At 42.7% G+C, this 17,942-nt stretch overlaps 1 protein-coding gene across 16 annotated transcripts; it reads right to left on the reverse strand.

The window, feature by feature from the left end:
• Positions 1-3,688: 3,688 nt before the first annotated feature.
• Positions 3,689-16,489, reverse strand: LOC100836009 (ABC transporter G family member 26). 16 transcript variants are annotated; one of them, XM_024462485.1, is made up of 15 exons: positions 16,127-16,489; positions 14,886-15,129; positions 14,708-14,792; positions 13,953-14,140; positions 10,651-13,609; positions 10,475-10,562; positions 10,289-10,365; positions 10,126-10,217; positions 9,852-9,989; positions 9,010-9,199; positions 6,602-8,454; positions 5,882-6,168; positions 4,815-5,715; positions 4,445-4,729; positions 3,689-4,378 (listed from the first exon to the last, which is right to left on the reverse strand). In XM_024462485.1, the coding sequence occupies exons 11-15, from the start codon at positions 6,746-6,748 to the stop codon at positions 4,001-4,003; spliced, it is 1,998 nt and encodes a 665-aa protein (XP_024318253.1). In that variant the 5' UTR covers positions 6,749-8,454; positions 9,010-9,199; positions 9,852-9,989; positions 10,126-10,217; positions 10,289-10,365; positions 10,475-10,562; positions 10,651-13,609; positions 13,953-14,140; positions 14,708-14,792; positions 14,886-15,129; positions 16,127-16,489; the 3' UTR covers positions 3,689-4,000. The 16 variants fall into 16 exon arrangements, with proteins under 16 accessions (XP_024318253.1, XP_024318259.1, XP_024318281.1 ...); XM_024462491.1 differs by having other exon boundaries at positions 10,651-10,804; positions 10,918-13,609; positions 14,708-15,129; XM_024462513.1 differs by adding an exon at positions 10,034-10,048 and having other exon boundaries at positions 9,852-9,914; positions 10,126-10,202; positions 14,708-15,129.
• Between the last annotated feature and the right edge of the window lie 1,453 nt (positions 16,490-17,942).

Here is a 17,942-nt window from a genome sequence, read left to right on the forward strand (position 1 = left end):
TGGAGCTGGAAGAGGGCAGGGCGAGGCCGACGTTGCACGAGCTAGAGGAGGGGAGAATGGGACGAGAGAGCGCAGTGCGCCATGGCAGGGACGAGGTCGACGTGGAGATCGTCCTCTCGGGGGCTCCGTGTCGTGCGTTGTGAGGGAGACGAGTAAGGGATACGAGAGTGGGCTAGATTTAGTTGTGAAGTTGGGCTTGGTGGGCGAAAATTCTAAACTGGGCTGCCTATACGTTTAACTAAATCGGGCTATTTGGGCTATTCGGGTAGTGGGAACTGAAACCTGAATTGCCTGAAGTAAATTCGGCTTTTTAGACTTGTTACCCGAAATTTCTCTTTGGGTTCCAGGCTTCAGGTTTTTCTGGTTGTATCGGGTATTGTGCCCAGTTTGAGTTAGCACACACCAGTTAGTTTGGGTGATGAATCATAAAGTTTTGTAATCTATAATCCCAGTGTTTCTTAGCAACAATACAAAAATCTGGTAGCATCTGTATTTAGTTGTCCGTAGCTTTTTAAACATGTGATGTGTTTTGTTGTCCGTAGCAACGCACGGACATTTCCGCTAGTAGAACAAAATACTAATGTCTACTCCTACAATATTAAATAAGTATATTATGAAAATATATATCATGGTAGATTAATAAAATTAATCTGCAACACGTTGGTAGATTTTTTTCATAAATTTGATCAAACTTTAATACGTTTGTCTTAATACAAAGCTAGAACATCTTATCTTTAGCAGGCAACATATCATGTGAAAACCTTTATTTAATGAAAACTTGAAAACTTCTAATCCAGCCATTAGATCTCAAATACATGGATTGGCTAAAAGATGAAACCTATAATCACTTAAAGCCATGTACCTGATTAGAACTACCACCTTTTATCTCATCTGCTTATTTAAGATCTAATGGATAGAACTAAAAGTTTTCAAGTTTACACTGATAAAAGTTTTCGCCCGATACGTTCCCATTTTTTAAAAGCATTGGATTTGTCTTTTATAGGACGCAAAAATGTTTTCTTCATGAAAATTTACACCTACAGAGCACAAGAGTGTATATGTTTTCAAAACTCTAGTATTTATAATTTTTTAGTATTTACTTATTTTATTGTTCATCCTGAGAGCATGGCCAAACCATTGCTCATAAGAATAGGCAAGTAGGCAACCCACACACTTTTAAGGCCTGTTGGGTTCTCTTGACGGCCCATATTAGAAAACCAACATGTGGACGACACCGTCCTTTACATTCACAATGTTATTTTGTCTTTGACTCCTTTCTCTTAATCCCTCTGCTATTGGTATAGTCTTCGTGTATCTCTCTCCAACCCAACTTTATTTTCTCTCCTCTCTCTCTCTCTGCAGCAGCCCGGAAAGGCACTGCCCAAACCTCCACTGCAGCGGCCTTGTTGGGCCGCCGCCCTCGCGGCAGTGGGAGTAGACGAAGGAGGCCCTCCCAGTGTTCCCCCCTCTCTCTCTCTCTGTGTGTGTGTTTTCTTCTTTTTCTTCTAGATCCATCATCGATGGTGAGCCTCTATCTTGTACTGACCATGTACTCCGTATTTGTTGTACCATGACAAGGCTAGATCTTGTTGTCTTGATTTTGGATTTTTCAGTTTTTTCTTTGAGTTAAGAGCACAGCCAAGAAGAAAAGCAAAGAAAACTTAGTACCTTGTCATGTACCAATGGTGCATGTTGTGATTTGTTTGATGCATATTAATGTACATTCTATGTGCTAATGTACGTGATAAGATTAACGTGTGCCATTGGTACATGACAATGTACTAAGTTTTAACGTATTATGACTTTTATTTCTGGTACATGACGTACTATAATGGGTACTAAGCATTGACGTACACAATCTTGATATTTCGATGAGATACTTAAAAACTGATAAGATACATGTCATGTACCATAATGTACTTACAAACGATAGTATTGACGAGGTATCCATCTCATAAAATTGATGATGCACCGTCATGCAATCTTTCATGTATTATAAATTAATAAGGTACTTGTGATGTAAGAATGTGTTTACAGACGAAATGAAAAATGTGTCATCGCGTCACGTACAGAGAGAGAGGAGAGAGAAAAAAATGTCAGCATCACATGCAAGAAGAAAGAGAACATATGCAAGGAGAGAGAGAGCATGAGAGAAACAGGAAAAGGTGTCAGCACCACATGCAAGAAAGAAAAAACGGGAGATAAAAGTAAAAAGTTGTCGGCACATCACATCTCAGTCCCTGCCATTAATCATCTTTCTCTAATTTAATGCATAGTAGCTAGCACCAATCACAAAGCACATCCTGTGACTACCAGCATCAATCTCAAAAGCACATCCTGTGACTACCACGATAGGATAGATAGCACTACGCGTGGCTTTACCAATGCATCGGAGGAGTGGCAGGTGGGGAAGTGGGTCTGGTGTACAAGGTAGGAAGAAAATGTCTTGTATGTTTAGGCTTTCGAGTTGGCAACACAACCATGTCGGTCTAATAAGTGGGCCTAACTAGCTATTAGATAGGGTAAACATTGACATAATGTAATAACTTACAAATAAAACATGACAGAAAAATTTAAATAGGTAAATATGTCACAAATTTACAACCATGAAAGTAAGAATGAAATTCACTAAATAAAATATAATCCCTCCGTCCGAAAATAAGTGACATGTACAAGAATTTATACAAATCCACATCACTTATTTTTTTATCGAGAGAGTACATTCTTAAAAGTTGTAGTATGTCGGTGCAAACTGAAACTACAAAAATGAAAACTATACATTCTGTATTTTCCATATACCTAATTGTTTTTTCATTTTTAAACCGTACATCTGATTGATGATCCGTTTTAACTGATAGCTTAATTGTGTTAAGAACTACAGAATTAGGTCCCATGTTGATATGTTTTGACCAAGTCTTTTTTCTCATCAGAAATTACCAGAATATCAAGAAACTTCAATATCTACATTCATTTCAGCTTCTTCGATCTGGTATACTCTCCGTCGAATCGACGAACCATCGCGTTGTCAAAGAAATTGTTTCCGACGGGCGAAAACCTGGAACATGTTCAAGAATCAAGCCAAGCCAGTAATCCACGCCTTCCTCGCACATCCAACTTAACACACACTTACCAACGACAAAAAAAAACTAAACTGCCGCCGATGAAATTGACAAGACGCACAAAGCTTCGTTCACAAGAATTCTCAAAGCAGCAAAGTCACAGCCATTAGTTTGTAGCTCTGTGCATTGCCCATGTACCAGATTCAGGCAATGCGACTCAAAACCGCTCCATCAAACATTTTTGAGTAGAGCCTGTAGAGTGGGTCATCTTCTGCAAGAAAATCATGAATCATCTCGGCATGAGCAAGACGACCCGCTCCACGAGCTACACAAATCTCCATGTTTGTCGCGGGTTACGAAACCCCAAATATCGAGCATTATATTGAAGATTTCAGATAAGAACATATTTACAGTCCGGTTCGTCATTGTTTTTGCTCAAGTGAACTATCACATATCACAATTGCACACTTTCCTTGCTAGAATTTTAAGCTCAGTAGTCCCTAATTTTAGTTGGCTGAGAATTAGAGAAACTACAAGCAACCTATAATCAATGAGCAAAACCACAATTTTAATCGAGTCGTATATGAACATTCATTTGATCAATCCAAAGTTATTCTTGTGACGCAGCGGAAAAAAAAGTTATTCTTGTGATATCAATTTGCTGAGACCCATCACATCTCTAATCATATTTGAAAGAAAAAAAAAGACAATTAATTAGCACCCAGTACTCACACCATTTGTCAAGAAACAAAAGGAAATATTTCAGAAAATGGAAAACCCAAGCACATATTGCTCAGACAGTCAAAGTTCTTGCCTTGTACCCATTAATTAACATGCGTTGCATGCAACAAAGGAGGATGTAAGACCTAGCTACCTAAGCAAGCAGCCATGCCAATATGCCATGGTAGGCAGGCAGAGTTCAAACAAATTCTGTTTTTTTTTCACAAGGGCATGAGGGTGATCCTCTTGAGGAGGCAGAAGTAGGCGAGGAGGCGATAGGCGACGGCCATGGCGAGCAGTATCCAGACCTCACGCATACCACCATCGAGGTCGATGGTGTCGAAGGATGGCGAGGACTGCAGCCGCTGGCACCCCGTCCGGCTCCCACAGTTGTACGTGAGATGGCCATGGTACTGCGCCTTGAGCAGCAGGTTGAAGCCGTAGTGCATGAAGGACACGTACCTGAGCCACCGTATGAACTTGGGTATGTGCTGCACATAGTACCCTCCGGTGAGCAGGAACAGCATCAGCACCAGCGACGCCATCACCCCCGCCCTCTTCACGCTCAGGATCGCTGCCCCCAGGAGCTCTCCCGTTCCCTGATAAAAAATTCATTGTCATTGTCATCATCGAAAGGAAGGACAAGTTTGAGAAAAGTTGTGTACCTGGCTGGTGAAGACGATGAGTAGGGTGGCGAGGAGGGTGAGGAAGAAACATGGGACGGTGCGGCGGAGGTCGGCCATGAAGTAGAGGATGGCCATGAAGAGGACCGGGTAGACGATGTGTGGCACAGCGTCACAGAGGGTGCTGCTGGCATAGTAGGCACTGAGCCTGTACATGTCCGCCTTGCGCTCCTTGACCAGGTACAGCTTCTCGAACGGGAACACGTACACCGACCCGAACAGCGACGACGACGTCCAGAAGATGCAGATGTAGAAGATGAGCCCCACCTGCACCAACCTGATCATCTGACTTGTGCCATTGGCGATAGATGGATGGATGCTGGCAAGAAGTAGAAGGAATTGAATTAATTACCTGGTCTCTGAGCTGGGCCTCATTGCCGGTCTTGGACTTCCACCAGAGCAGACCAAGCAGGAGGGCGACGCCGACAGCTTGCGCAAGCCGCATCTTATCAAGGTAGTCAGCGGAACGCTCCCGGAATGTCCGCCGCGACAGCACCATGAACTGCTGGAACCAGTTGATGCTCCGGTCCTTGCGCATCCGGATCGCCAGCTTCAGCTGCTCCCCTGGCCTCCTCGCCACCCCCCTCACCTCCTCGCTCGCACTGGCCTTGTACTTGAGCTGGAGGTACGCGATGACCTGGGACCTGAACTCCTGCGGTGCCGGCGATCCCCGGAGCACCTCTGGGACGCTGATGTCCTCGAGGTTCCCCGTGGCGAGGTCGAGCAGGAACTCGGCCGGGTTCATCGGGATCTCTGGTGTGAACCCCAGGGTCGCGAAGTGGCTCATGCAGTCTCGGGCCTTGCCATGGTAGATGGCATGGCCCTCAGCGATGAGCAGCAACTTGTCGAACATGTGGAACATCCGGCTCGACGGCTGGTGGATCGTTGTGATGATGGTCCGTCGCGTTGCCGACTTGGCCAGCCGCTGTAGGATGACAATGAGTTTGCTGGCAGACGTGGAGTCCAGCCCAGAGGTGGGCTCGTCGAGGAGTAGCAGCGACGGGTCCACTAGGATCTCATACCCGATGCTCGTCCGCTTCCGCTCCCCGCCCGACACCCCGCGCAGGAACGATCCTCCGATCTTGGTGTGCCGGCACCTCTCCAGGTTCAGCTCCTCGATGATGGCATCCACCCTGTCCCGCTTCTGCTGCTTCGTCATGCGCGCCGGGAGCCTCAGGAAGGCCGCGAACACCAGCGTCTCTTCCACCGTCAGCTGTGGAAATAGCACGTCGTCCTGAGTCACAAATCCAATCCTGTTTTTTTTTTGTAACAAAAACAACAGATCAGTTTAATCTTCTAACCACCTCATTCTTACTTAACTCAATCAATCAATCAATCTACTTCAGTTCATAGTCTGAATTGCAAAAACTGTGCACAAAGTCTCATGTTTTTTGCTTGTTTATGAAGTTGGTTGATTACCTCCTCTTCAGGCAGGGGCTGTAAGGGGTGTCATTGTAGGTGATCTGGCCCTTGACGCTGCCTCCCAGCCTGCCCCCAAGTATCTTGAGCAGAGTGGTCTTTCCACTGCCAGATGGGCCCATCAGCGCCAGGATCTCACCGGGGTCAACACTGCCACCTATGCCCTTGAGGATGTGCTTGCTGCTAATGCTCCCATGGTCCACCCTCATGTGGGATGCAAAGGCCACCTTTGCAGCTGTCAGGGGGTTCTTGGGGCTCAGCTTCACCTTGTACTCCACATTCTCAAACTGCATTTTTTTTTGGCAAGCAAGGAAGATGTCTTGAGTTGTGATAAGCACCGTTAATTCATTCCATGCCATGAAGAATTTTGCATGCAAAAAGTGTTTCTTCTACTTCCTTGTGGAAATTAGCTAGCGAACTGTTGCAGCTAGTAATAGTGGGTCATGCAAACTGCCAACCACCTAACTAGTACCTTCCTATAGGCTAATCGTCTAATCAAGGATTCATAGATAACCAAAAGACTGGAAATATGCATATTTTTCATTATATTGACCAAAGAGCGTGATCGTGGTTAATTGAGAGTACTTGTGCCCGATCTAGTGGGACAAAATTAAAATTAGCCTGATCTCTAGTGTATAGATAAGCTTCGACTTTGTCCCAGAAATAGAGAACACATGCTACAACCACAGGGAACCGAAGAAAAAGGATAGTAGAAGATACCTTAAGGAATATAGGAAGAGGGCCATCTTTGGTTGGCCATAGATGATCCTCCTCCACACTGGCGTCTCCATTGTGATGGGAGGAAGGGGGAGGAGGGAGGTGATCCACAATGGACAACTCCACCCTGTCCTCGCTGCTGATCTCCATGGATCCCTCCTTGAGGGAGAGAAAGTTAGGTTGAGAGAGAAAGCCAAGCACACGGTCCTTCTCTTCTTTTTATGAACCAGTAGAAATTCTATGAGAAGAATGAGCAACTACTAACAACCAAGAGCATGCCTACTTTGTTATATATGGCTTTGGTTCTTTTTACCCTGGTTTGGTGAACCACAATCTTTTCAAGGGGCTCTGGTTTGGGAGGGAACCTTCCACTCCAGAGGATAACTGTCAGTGACATTATCTGATACACTTCTATCATTTTATGACAAGACTGAGAATTAAAGAAATACTAGTAAGCGTGCAAGTTCAAGGGCACGTCCCGACTAATATTTAATCAAAACTATTACAAGCGCAAAAATAAGTTGTTGCGCACTGTAAAACTGCATAGCTCTTGTCCAAAATACCACTAAATTGGTAATATATTTTATAGAGGGAAATATTCAGAGTTCAACAGCTTTGGCACAACCGTTACAACACCTAGTGTGCAAAGTAACAGAAGGCGACATGTATGTTTCTCATATTTAAAGTTCAGCATGGATCATACTTATGAGATATCTTGCAAATTGCAACAGTGCATGAATTGATCAGCTTTGGCATCTGAAAGACAATGAATGTATTGTATTGTTATACTCAGAAATGAGCCACAAATGCCTAGAGCAGATAAGCAGTACAAATTAAAGGTCAGTAGGTCACAAGCATAGATGATGGCCAAGTAAACATCACCCTTGTCTTTGAAGTGAGAAGGATAGTCCTTCATTTACTTACTCTTGCATAAATCCAAATAAGTGTAATTTCTGATGCTTCGATAGTCAGCAAAGATGTTACTGTTACTGTTAGCCAACTGCAAGGAAGTGCAGCCAGCATATAGAAATGCATGACCTTACCCTCTTTCAAGATTTAGATCCAACCGCTGCCCTTCAGTGACCTTGTAAATCTCATACCTGTGTCACACAAATGAAATATTAGGCCGAGTACCACATACCAAGCCGTGGTATAAAAAAACACATAAACTTAATAGCCACTTCAGTCCACTCCCCATCTGGTCAATATTTCCATGGAGTTTTTCAGTCTCCCTCTTTGTAACAAATAGAAATGGTTTTCCTGCATGCAGAAAGTTCCACTCAGGAGCTTCTTTAACAAAACATTGGTTTTGATATCGTTCTCCAGTTTGTGGTGGCCTGTGTACCCCATGTATATCTGTTCTGTATCCCTTTTATGTTGCTTTGTTTACCAGGGCTGAACTCACGATACCCTGTGTTACGCTGTGGTTACATTTTAATGAGCCGGGGAGTCTGCCCCTATTCTTTTTAATAAATGGGCACTTGTAAGTTGTAGGCTGTACCTATTTATTAAACACATTTTGCTCCAACACAAACCTCTAGAGAAATAACTACATGGTAAAGGTTAAAGAGAGCAGAAGTTTAAAATACCATCAAATGGAAAAAAATAAAAGGAGTGCACAGCCTGCAATCAATGGGAATACAGTGCACATATAATGTGTTGCACGGACATGAATGATCTATGATCAAATATGCACTGCTCCCTTCAACTAAAATGTTACGCTCCATTCCTGTTCTACATTTCTTTTAGGGCAAAAAGGACAATTGTAACACACATAAAATGAATACAATTGAAGGATATCATCTCTTTTCCCTTCTGAAACATGATCAGAATGAGGCTACAGATAACTTCACCTGCTGAGAAAAAAAAAAGCTGGGCTCAGGATTCCTACTGCACCTGAGAAGTCTGTGGGGGCATGAACTGTATCGAAAACTACACAGGTTAATATTTACATGAAACTGTCGGAGGAAGTCATCCTCATATATGTGTACTCACTGTTATTGTATTAAATGGGAAAATGTACAAAAGAAATTGAAAGTTAACAAAGTTACTTCGGGTAAAAAAATAAAGTTAAACTCTGGTAGGTTTAAACTAAATTTCACCAAGTAATGAATAAAAAGAAGAAGAAAAATGCAATGGTGCTCTGCCTTGCAACATTGTGCCTTTTAAACAAAGTCATGTCAAGCAAGAGAGCAGTATTCCCCTACTTGGGTACTTGTGGTAGACATGATGTTAGCTTAACATGATTTATACCATTTGCTGACATCGGGTGATTTGCGCTCTGAAGGAGACAACATTGAAAAATTACAGAACCTAATTTATCTTCAATGATTCAATCCTTGGTACAGATGTACAGTACACATGTAGAATTATGAATTTGTAGTTGCATGAGCACAAGAATTAATCCTCACCAGGAGTGTGCGAACCACTTGCGGAAGATAACATGTTGCAACACAAACTAAACCACTCATTTCACATGTGGAGAGCCACGATCTGCATCTCAGACAACACTGCATTGCGCGACCTCAGGTCATGGGGTTATTGGTCTTGTAGTTTGTGAGCATTGTTCACTCGCACCATCACAAGATTTCTGACTTCCAGCTGACATATAAGGACAGTAAAATTCAGAAAACTTTTGCGGTAACAATAATCATCAATTCATTCAGTTAGCATATACAAAAATCAGTTCATCTACCGAGTAAAAGAATGGTTTAGCGGTCAAATGTCATACTATTCGTGGCACTAAACTGAAATTCAAATCCAAGCGGTGAAGCATGCAGAGTGTTACACTTCCTGGGTTAAAACACATTTACAAACTTCCCTGAGGGACCAAGGTTAGTGTACAGTACAGGGCAGCAAACAATGATACAATCAGAGGTAATAATAGAATAGATGAGTCCCACGGACCGAATTTCGCGTACAGTGTACAGGCTCGCGGTGGAGCGGCCAGCCGCGCGAGTTCGAGTCCCACGGACCGAATTTCGCGTGTCTCACCCGGGGGATTTATTCCCTTGTTGTACTGGCCTCACAGTCTCAACACTTGTTCCTTAGTGGTAATGCAACGTGCCCGTTGCCGACAGAGTCTGTGGTGGCTCTGGGATTTTAGCGTGCATGTAATAGGTATAGATTTTAGTTCTAGCTTGCACACTAGGGGTAGGGTGTGTGAGTGTGGTGTGCGTGTGGCGTGTGTTAGTGCGTGAGTTTCAGATACTGTACTGTAATCGAGGGCCTTCACAAAAAAAGAACAGATTACCTTATTAACAGGTGCCTCGTTTCCTCGGAACACAGCATTGTATGCATCAATCTCATCTGAATCCTGTTTTTAAGAGATCTTCTGAGTCGCTAACAACAGCACATGTCGCAAATTGGTGTGGATGGAAAGGGGGTTTAGCTGGCAGAAAAACACTAAGCTCTTTAAACAGAGTAAGATCGTACCATTTGTCAGCGTCACTGCAGATTTTGAAAACACATTTAACAGCAAGATTGATCTCAGTTTATAAGAAGAATGAAATCAATCTCGAACTTACAGCTGTCCTATCCTTTTAGTTGCATAATCCAGCCATCCATCAGGTCCCACATCTAAGTACTCCCTTATCAACACGGTCTTCATATTGTGGTACTGACATAATATTAGTATTAACACATCTATATACGCTGATAAACATGTTATTTCAGAGGCCATGTGCTGACCTGTTCCCACAGAAGGATTGTTTCACGGACATCGCATTTGTATTCAGTGGTTCAAAAATCTTGAACCGGGCATTATCCTGCATAAGTCAAAAGAAATGTTATCAAACTTATCATTATTGAATCTTAATTGAGTGATATCCAATGGAGAACAGCAGTAACTGCATATGAACATGAAGGAATACTAACCCAACTGCTGTTGGTTCCTTAAGGAAATTGAAGGACTAACTTGCAGTGGTCACCAATATCTGCTGTGAGGCCCAAGTCCCCTGGTTTCCTAAAGAAAATAGAAATTTCAGAAGCATGCTAAAATAGGAGCAAACATTAGGAAGTAAAGAAAAATTATTAGCATCTCTACTGCCAACCTGAAATGTCCAAATGATGTGTCAACTTCCGTTTCTTGAGAAGTTTCAACCGCGCCTAACATAACTGAGTAGGATGAGCATTTTTCCTTCACATGCCAATAACTTCCTTTTACTTAGTGGCATGGTCTTCTACAAATGGCATCCACTTCTCCCTCTACATCACAAAATTTACGCAAGAAGACAAGAAATAAAGTTGCCAAGAAATGGCATATAACAAATGGCACAGAAGCAAGCTTGGGCATGGTTCAAATTGAGGTAGTAGCTTACTCATTATCTTGCAACGTCGTGACCACACAAGTTTCCACATTGTAAAACCATCTTGAGTAAAAATACCAGAAAGCGATCTTGCTACCACATGGAACATGCAATGATCTCAAAAAGGTACATATCCAACACAATAACATGCTCCCTCTAGTACAAAGAGCTTAGAATCCCGCCATGTCATATGAAACAACAATTGTCTGACTTGCGAATCCATGATCGAATCGACCAATTGCAAAGACTTCATGTCTGAATTATTTATACTGCTTCTGTCAGCAGCAACGGAGAAATGATTCCTCGTTCCAATGGATATGAGTAGAACAAACACAGCTATCGCACTGCCCCCGCGTTCATTGTCCCCAGTTACCAGTCATCACATACTCTACTCGGCCAACATTTTAATGAAAAAAATTGGTCTCACACTTCTTTTTAAGCAAGCAGGATCTCAGCATTTCATTCATCCAAAGTAGATAGAAAGAGTACAAAACAGAGAGGTAATGAGGTCCAGAAGAGGCAGGCGACCCAATTGCTAGGCAATCGAGCTAGGAACAAGGAAAAGTAGTTTTTTTTTCGTTGCTCCTGAAGGGATTATCTTTTACTAATCAGCTACATTCTAGATTTCAAAATAAAGGAATAAGAACATACAAAATGGTCACGACACTACCTTAGGTTGGCATGGTTGGTCCCTCCTCCTTTTCTCCAGGCTTGGGACCGGCTATGCAACATGAGTATGACCTCATAATAGCATAGGCGGAGTTACCCACCCAACCCTCCTAATAAATAATAAAAAAACAAAATGCACAGTTCTTGAAATTTGAGTAAAGTAACCTAGCAAGCAACCAAAAATTAGATTCACCACTAGCAAGGGCAAAGCAAGGATTTACTTGGTTTTGAGGGAGATCAAAATTTGCTCTCCTCCACTAGCAAGTACTGCCTTGTCTTTCCATGGCTATAATTTAGGCAAGGTAAAAAGTTTCCTCGATTTCGAGGGAGAAACAAATTGACTCTCCTTCACTAGCAAGGATCGTCTTGCCCTTTAGGTAGAGTGACTAAATTATGCTATCTTTAACTAATAAGGATTGCCTACAAGGCCCTTGTGTCATCAAACCAAAGATTCTCTCCATTTGGAGGGAAATAAAAATTGCCCCACTTCAGTAACAACGATTGCGTTTCCTTGCATAGATTTTTGATAAGTGAGCAAGACGATCCTTAATTTTGAGAGAGAGCAACATTGCTCTGCTCCACTAGCAATGATCGCCTTGCCCGTTGAGTAGCCTTAAATGAGCAAGGATTTCTTTGATTTTGAGGGAGAGCCAAATTGGCTCTCCTCCAAAGCAAACGCCTTGCCCTTTGCCTAGCATTTTGTGCACAATGACGAAGGAGATCCTTGATTTTGAGGGAGCAAGATTTGCTCTCCTGCACTAACAAGGATCGCCCTGCCCCTTGAGTAGCTTAGAGTGAGCAAGGATTTACTTGATTTTGAGGGAGAGCCGGATTGGCTCTCCCTCACTAGCAAGGATCACCTTGCCCTTTGCATAGCCTTTTGCGTGAAGTGAGCAAGGCGACCTTTGATTTTGAGGGAGAGCATAATATACTCTCCTCCACTAGCAAGGATCGCCTTGCTCGGTAGCTTGTAATGAGAAAGGATTTCCTTGATTTTGAGGGAGGGCCAAATTGGCTCTCCTCCAATAGCAAGGATTACCTAGCCATAATTTGCTCCAAGTTCAATAAGTATTGTATTGTATTGCCTTGCGTCTTTACAGGCGAGCAAGGATATATTCTCCCTTGTATTGTCTTACTTTTCGGCAAAGTGAGCAACAATCTTATTGCCCCCTTGAGTTGCCTTACTTTTGGGCAAATAGCGCAAGAATTTACTTGCTTTTGAGGGAGAGAAATTAATTTGATTTCCACAAGGAAAGATCTCCTTGCGACTTGCCTAGCCACACTTATGTGCATGTGCAGTTGTGCACAACAGCACAAGAATTTCCTTGTTCCAGTGGAGAATTAATCCTCCATGAGCAAGAATCATCTTGCCACATGTATTGCCTTATTATTCAGCAAAGTGAGCTGTGAGCAACGATATATCTTATTGCCCCTTGAATTGCCTTACTTTTGAGCAAATAGAGCAAGAATTTACTTGCTGTTGAGGGAGAGCAAATTTGATCTCCACAAGCATGAAGCAAGGATCTCCTTGCAACTTGCCTCCACACTTTTGTGCATGTGCACAAGGATTTTCTTGTTCATATGGAAAAATAATCCTCCGCAAGCAAGAATCGTCTTACCAATTGTATTGCCTTCGTTTTCGACAAAGTGAGCAAACAGTTTTATTGCCCCTGCCTTAGTTTTGGGCAAATAGCGCAAGAGTTAACTTGCTTTTGAGAGAGACCAAATTTGATCTCCAAAAGCAAGGATCTCCTTGCGGCTTGCCTAGCCACACTTTTGTGCATGTGCACAAGAGTTTCCTTGTTACTGTGGAGAATCAATCCTCCGTGAGCAAGAATCATCTTACCACTTGTCTAGGCATACTTTTGGGCAAAGTGTGCAATTACTTTGTTGAGTGAGTGTGAGGCTGGCTCAACACTAAATGTAGGCAAGGCCATCCAAAGATCAAAGGAACCAAAATTCCCATCAGCTCATGCTTATGCTATGAGAAACAATGGTTGTGAAAAGAATCCAACCATTGCAGCATGTATCCCACCTGTATATTGGCAAACAATGGTTGTGAAAAGGATCGACAATACATTTCATTATATAAAGAAAAATTCTCTAGGCAAACATTTTAACTACAATAACCCTAACCTCGTCATCATATGCCACTTTTCTAACGGAAATAGGACCAGATAGTGGATATAAGACATAGTAGGATAATTTCTTTGAGAAAATTCACATTCATTATCCACCAGTAAAGAATCATTGCTATTTCGGAAAACAAGTATATGGATCTTAGAAACCACGTTACAATGAGAATGAGAAGAATAGATAAATGGGCAGCTATAGTTTCAAGACTTATGGAGTCGATGATGGTCAAGAAGAAAAAGAACCTGAATTAAATATTCATGCTGAGCAAACATGATGTCCATATTTGCATAACCAGCCTCAATCTGGAACCAGTACAAGAGTTTGCAAGCTTCCTCAGTAGTGGTTTATCCTAAGAGCAGCAGGTCTTTCCTGCACGCTTTGACGGTTTGACCCATGCCACATGTTAGGACATTGTTGTCCATAAGTGGGGCTGCAATTCATTTGTGATATCAGGAGAGAATTGGTACCCAAAAAAGTGCAACACAACCCTATCATACAAGCATGACCTCTCAAGAACAATACCTGCTATCCTTCAAAAGAGGACCAGCAAGCGTGTCTATCAAATAATTAATAACCCGTGCCTAAATTATCAAATGAAACTAAATGCAAGTCCCAGATATGATTTCTCTGAAAGTATAGACTATCTGGGTATGACCAATCTTTTCAAAATGAACAACACTTGGGAAAAAAGAGGATTTCTTGACCATGTTTTAAGCACTTGCATTACAGTACAGGAATACATGTCAATAATGCATCACAGTATACAAATAAGACTTCTAGAACCAGAGAGATCCCTTGCCATTGAAATTTTGGTAATCGAATGATTGAAAAAAGTATACTATCTTGTTTTGAGAAAATGAGGTGAGGGGGCTAAAGGTTGTAGAATACAGAACTATGCATGCAACAAATATCATTAATCTATTGAAAGAGGAATTATCTAAGATACATCAAAGTGGTATACATAGAGATATAGAATAGAATGGAATTAAGTTTGTACCTGCCAGATGGAATAATGGATCATACAGATGGACATGGTCTTCTCCTCTTGTGGAACAGATTTGGGTGTAAGAAAATAATCGCCCCTTGAATCGAGATTCCCATGAGGCAATGCCACGATTAGTTGACTATTACATGTAGTCCTGAAAACACCCTCTTCTAGGAGACAAACTGTTTACCATATGGGCTGTACAGCAGCTGGCAGTCAATTTCGACGATGTGCCTTAGGAAATATCTGCTTCACCAAATAAGGTTTGGTGACACCTCACCCTTGGCCTTCCTAGTTTCATGTGATGAAAGAGAGACCCATATATATACGGTCCAATATTCACTGAACTCCATAGTTAATGGATGCCTGAACAATGTTGATTTCTCAGAGTCTCAAGACTTTAATTCCGATCATGCATGGACAACGAGGAATGCCTGGAACACAGATATGAACATTCTAAAAGACTCAATATAGCGATAACATTTAACAGTAATTGCAAAGGAAGAATATAAAACAAGAGATAACATCAACAGTCTACAAGCATGGATGCATTGGACAGATATACCACATAGTGAAATATATAAGCACACTTCCATTTTGGACAAACTGCCTAAGAGCATAGTGGAACTACGAAAATCCAGTGGACAAACTTACAACTAAATACACAATAATAAATAGCCCTTAAAAGAGGTACCATCAATTACTTTTGGGACACCACTAGTTTTGCAGGGTAAAATTTAAGAAACCATGAGCAGAATTGTGAACTGTCAGAGAAGAGCTATGGAATGTCAGAGTGGACAAACTACCCACATTTAAGATCAAGAAGCCAACGACAGAATGACACATTTCAATAAATAAACCAAAACGAAGCATGTCACTGACAATAAAATGCTGCAATTTTCCTTAAAGAAGTGCTGCGCTGATCATACACCTACTCTGATTTGTACGAAAATGGGTGTCCTGATAATACGTGTATGGTGATTCGTAGACTGATGTCCTGACCATATACCTAGAGTAATCACTAGGTTTATCCTTTGCATAGAAATTTGGAATCAAGATTTAGTGCTCTGTGTAGCTCGCTTCTTTGGTCTCGCTTTGTGTTTGCTCGTGGTCAGGGTTTTTCGCACGGTTTTCCTAGAATAAACCGTGCATCATATCGGGTTTTCGCCTGGTTTTCCCTAATTAACCGGGCGACTCTACTTCTTCTATAATGAAATGCAGGAACCGCTTGCCCCCTTTGAGGTGTCCTCAAAAAAAAAGATTCAGTGCTCTGTTTCAAATAAAAACAACCATGTGGCAGGAAACAAGCTGTTCAAGCAGTCGGTAGTCTTCTAGGTGGGGGCAAAACAGATTGTTTTGCAGTTCAATGAGAAGCCATTGGTAGTATACGACTTGAGTAGTGTGCGATTGGGGGCTTCGCATTGCACTTACCACGCTGAGCTGTTTGCGCCACGGGACAGGACAGGAGGCTCGAGAGAGCGCAGCGGACGGCGGACCTCGATCGCCGCCGACCGGCCCAAGTCTGCTCTCCGCTCTCGCAGGAAATCAAACCAACCCCATCGGAAGCGCGGACGAGAAGGGCATAGAAAGAGAGAGAGCGGAAGCTAGGGTTTCGTGAGCGAGCCGCGGACAGAATGGAGAGGACGGGCGGCAACGAGGAAGGCAAGGGTCAGCAGCGCCGCCGTCGGCCGGCGCGGGGGGAGGTGGGTGGGACCGGGACGCTAACCACAAAACGAACTGGCTGAAGTCATTTGATCACAACCGTTTAGCACCAGCTAGCTTTGCCGGGGAGCTCATGCTCATCTTGTCCTCGCTGTACCGTTCTTATGCGGAGGGCTGCCCCCTCCGTTCCAAAACAAAGTCATGTAATGATTTTTTTTATTTGTTTCGTAATACATCTCATTTTTTTCTTAAAACCCGCACCCGACCAATATCTGCTCACATTCATTTACTATTAATCAAATATGAGTGGTCATAATTTGTGTTTTGGAACGGAGAGAGTATTTTACAACAGGAAAAGATCAAGCACGGTTTTCTGGGGATATAATTTCCCAAGCTCTAAAGAAAACTCGAAGATGTCTCAAGTTTGTCAACATTTGGATGTATCTACACATGACTTAGTGTATAAATGCATTCAAATTTAGTCAAAGTTGAGACATCCTTTGTTCGATGAAGAGAGTAATTTTTTTTTAGAAAAGGCCATCATGGCTAGCTTTATTACGAATTAAACAAGAGTAACATCATCGATCAAAAGAGGTACAAGACAAGTAGTTATACAACCACAAAGTCGGTGGATCAACTCTCGCGACTCTAGGCAGCTCATCACCAACCATATTAGAATCTCGCGGACAATGCTCGACGATCACCTTCCCAAAGGCCTCAAAGTCTCAATGCAGTCGATGTAGATGACCGCTGCCGGAGAGGATGCGCAATAATCACTATTCATTGCATATACCACCTCAGCAGTCAGCACAGTCAGAATTTATTAGGAGATTAGAACATCCCAAGCTCTCCGCAAAATAGATGCCACGCTGCCGAGCCTCCGCCATTGTAGCATCATAAACACTGGGATCCGACTGTTCATTGACCCGATAAAGCCGCCATCCTCTAAGTCTTCAATAAAAGATGCATCAATGTTCAGTTTCTACATTCCTTCCGGAGGCTGCTGCCAGCCATGGCGAATGATACCAGTCGGTTTTGAAGAAGTCCGAACACATAGTTCATCGCCAAGACTTGGATTGCCATTGCAGATCGGGGCAGGGGCTGGATTGGTTCACCTTTCATCAAGCGTCTCCTCTCCCACCAAATGTACCAACAAGCAACCCCTATCAGTTCCCCCTCGTAATAGGTTCCAAATAGAATTGATGAACTTGGGCGCCTCCTAGAAGATCCTCCAAGATCATTGAACCCGCACAGTTTGAATGCATACTGCGATTAATCAATTCTGCAACACCAAGCACATGCCGCACCGCCTATGCTCTAGAGCAAGAGAATAAAACATGTCGAAGGTTTGCCGCGTGGCGCCATTTTGCATTCGCCTCGAAAAGAAAAGAGAAAAGCATCATCTTTTTTACCACTGTTTTTATGTGGCGTGATTATCGTACTTCTCCAAGTGTGTGGCCTTTGTTTCGGTAGTCCAAAAATATCGTGTAAGATTCAAGCTTCCTTCGTCTTGACCTTCTCTCTTTCATCCTCCCAAACGCCTATTTTCCTCCATTTCCAAGCCCTCATCCCGTCCAAAACTGGC

The sequence above is a fragment of the Brachypodium distachyon genome, chromosome 1 (genome assembly GCF_000005505.3).
Source record: "Brachypodium distachyon strain Bd21 chromosome 1, Brachypodium_distachyon_v3.0, whole genome shotgun sequence".
NCBI lineage: Eukaryota > Viridiplantae > Streptophyta > Magnoliopsida > Poales > Poaceae > Brachypodium > Brachypodium distachyon.

What these genes read in the sequence shown, in the direction of transcription:
- LOC100836009 (XM_024462485.1), bottom strand. Translation starts at nt 6,748, where the DNA reads ATGGAGATCAGCAGCGAGGACAGGGTGGAGTTGTCCATTGTGGATCAC. An exon ending in CTCTTCCTATATTCCTTAAG is followed by an intron (nt 6,169 to 6,601) that starts GTATCTTCTACT and finishes AAAAAAATGCAG; the next exon opens with TTTGAGAATGTGGAGTACAA. An exon ending in AGCCCCTGCCTGAAGAGGAG is followed by an intron (nt 5,716 to 5,881) that starts GTAATCAACCAA and finishes AAAAAAAAACAG; the next exon opens with GATTGGATTTGTGACTCAGG.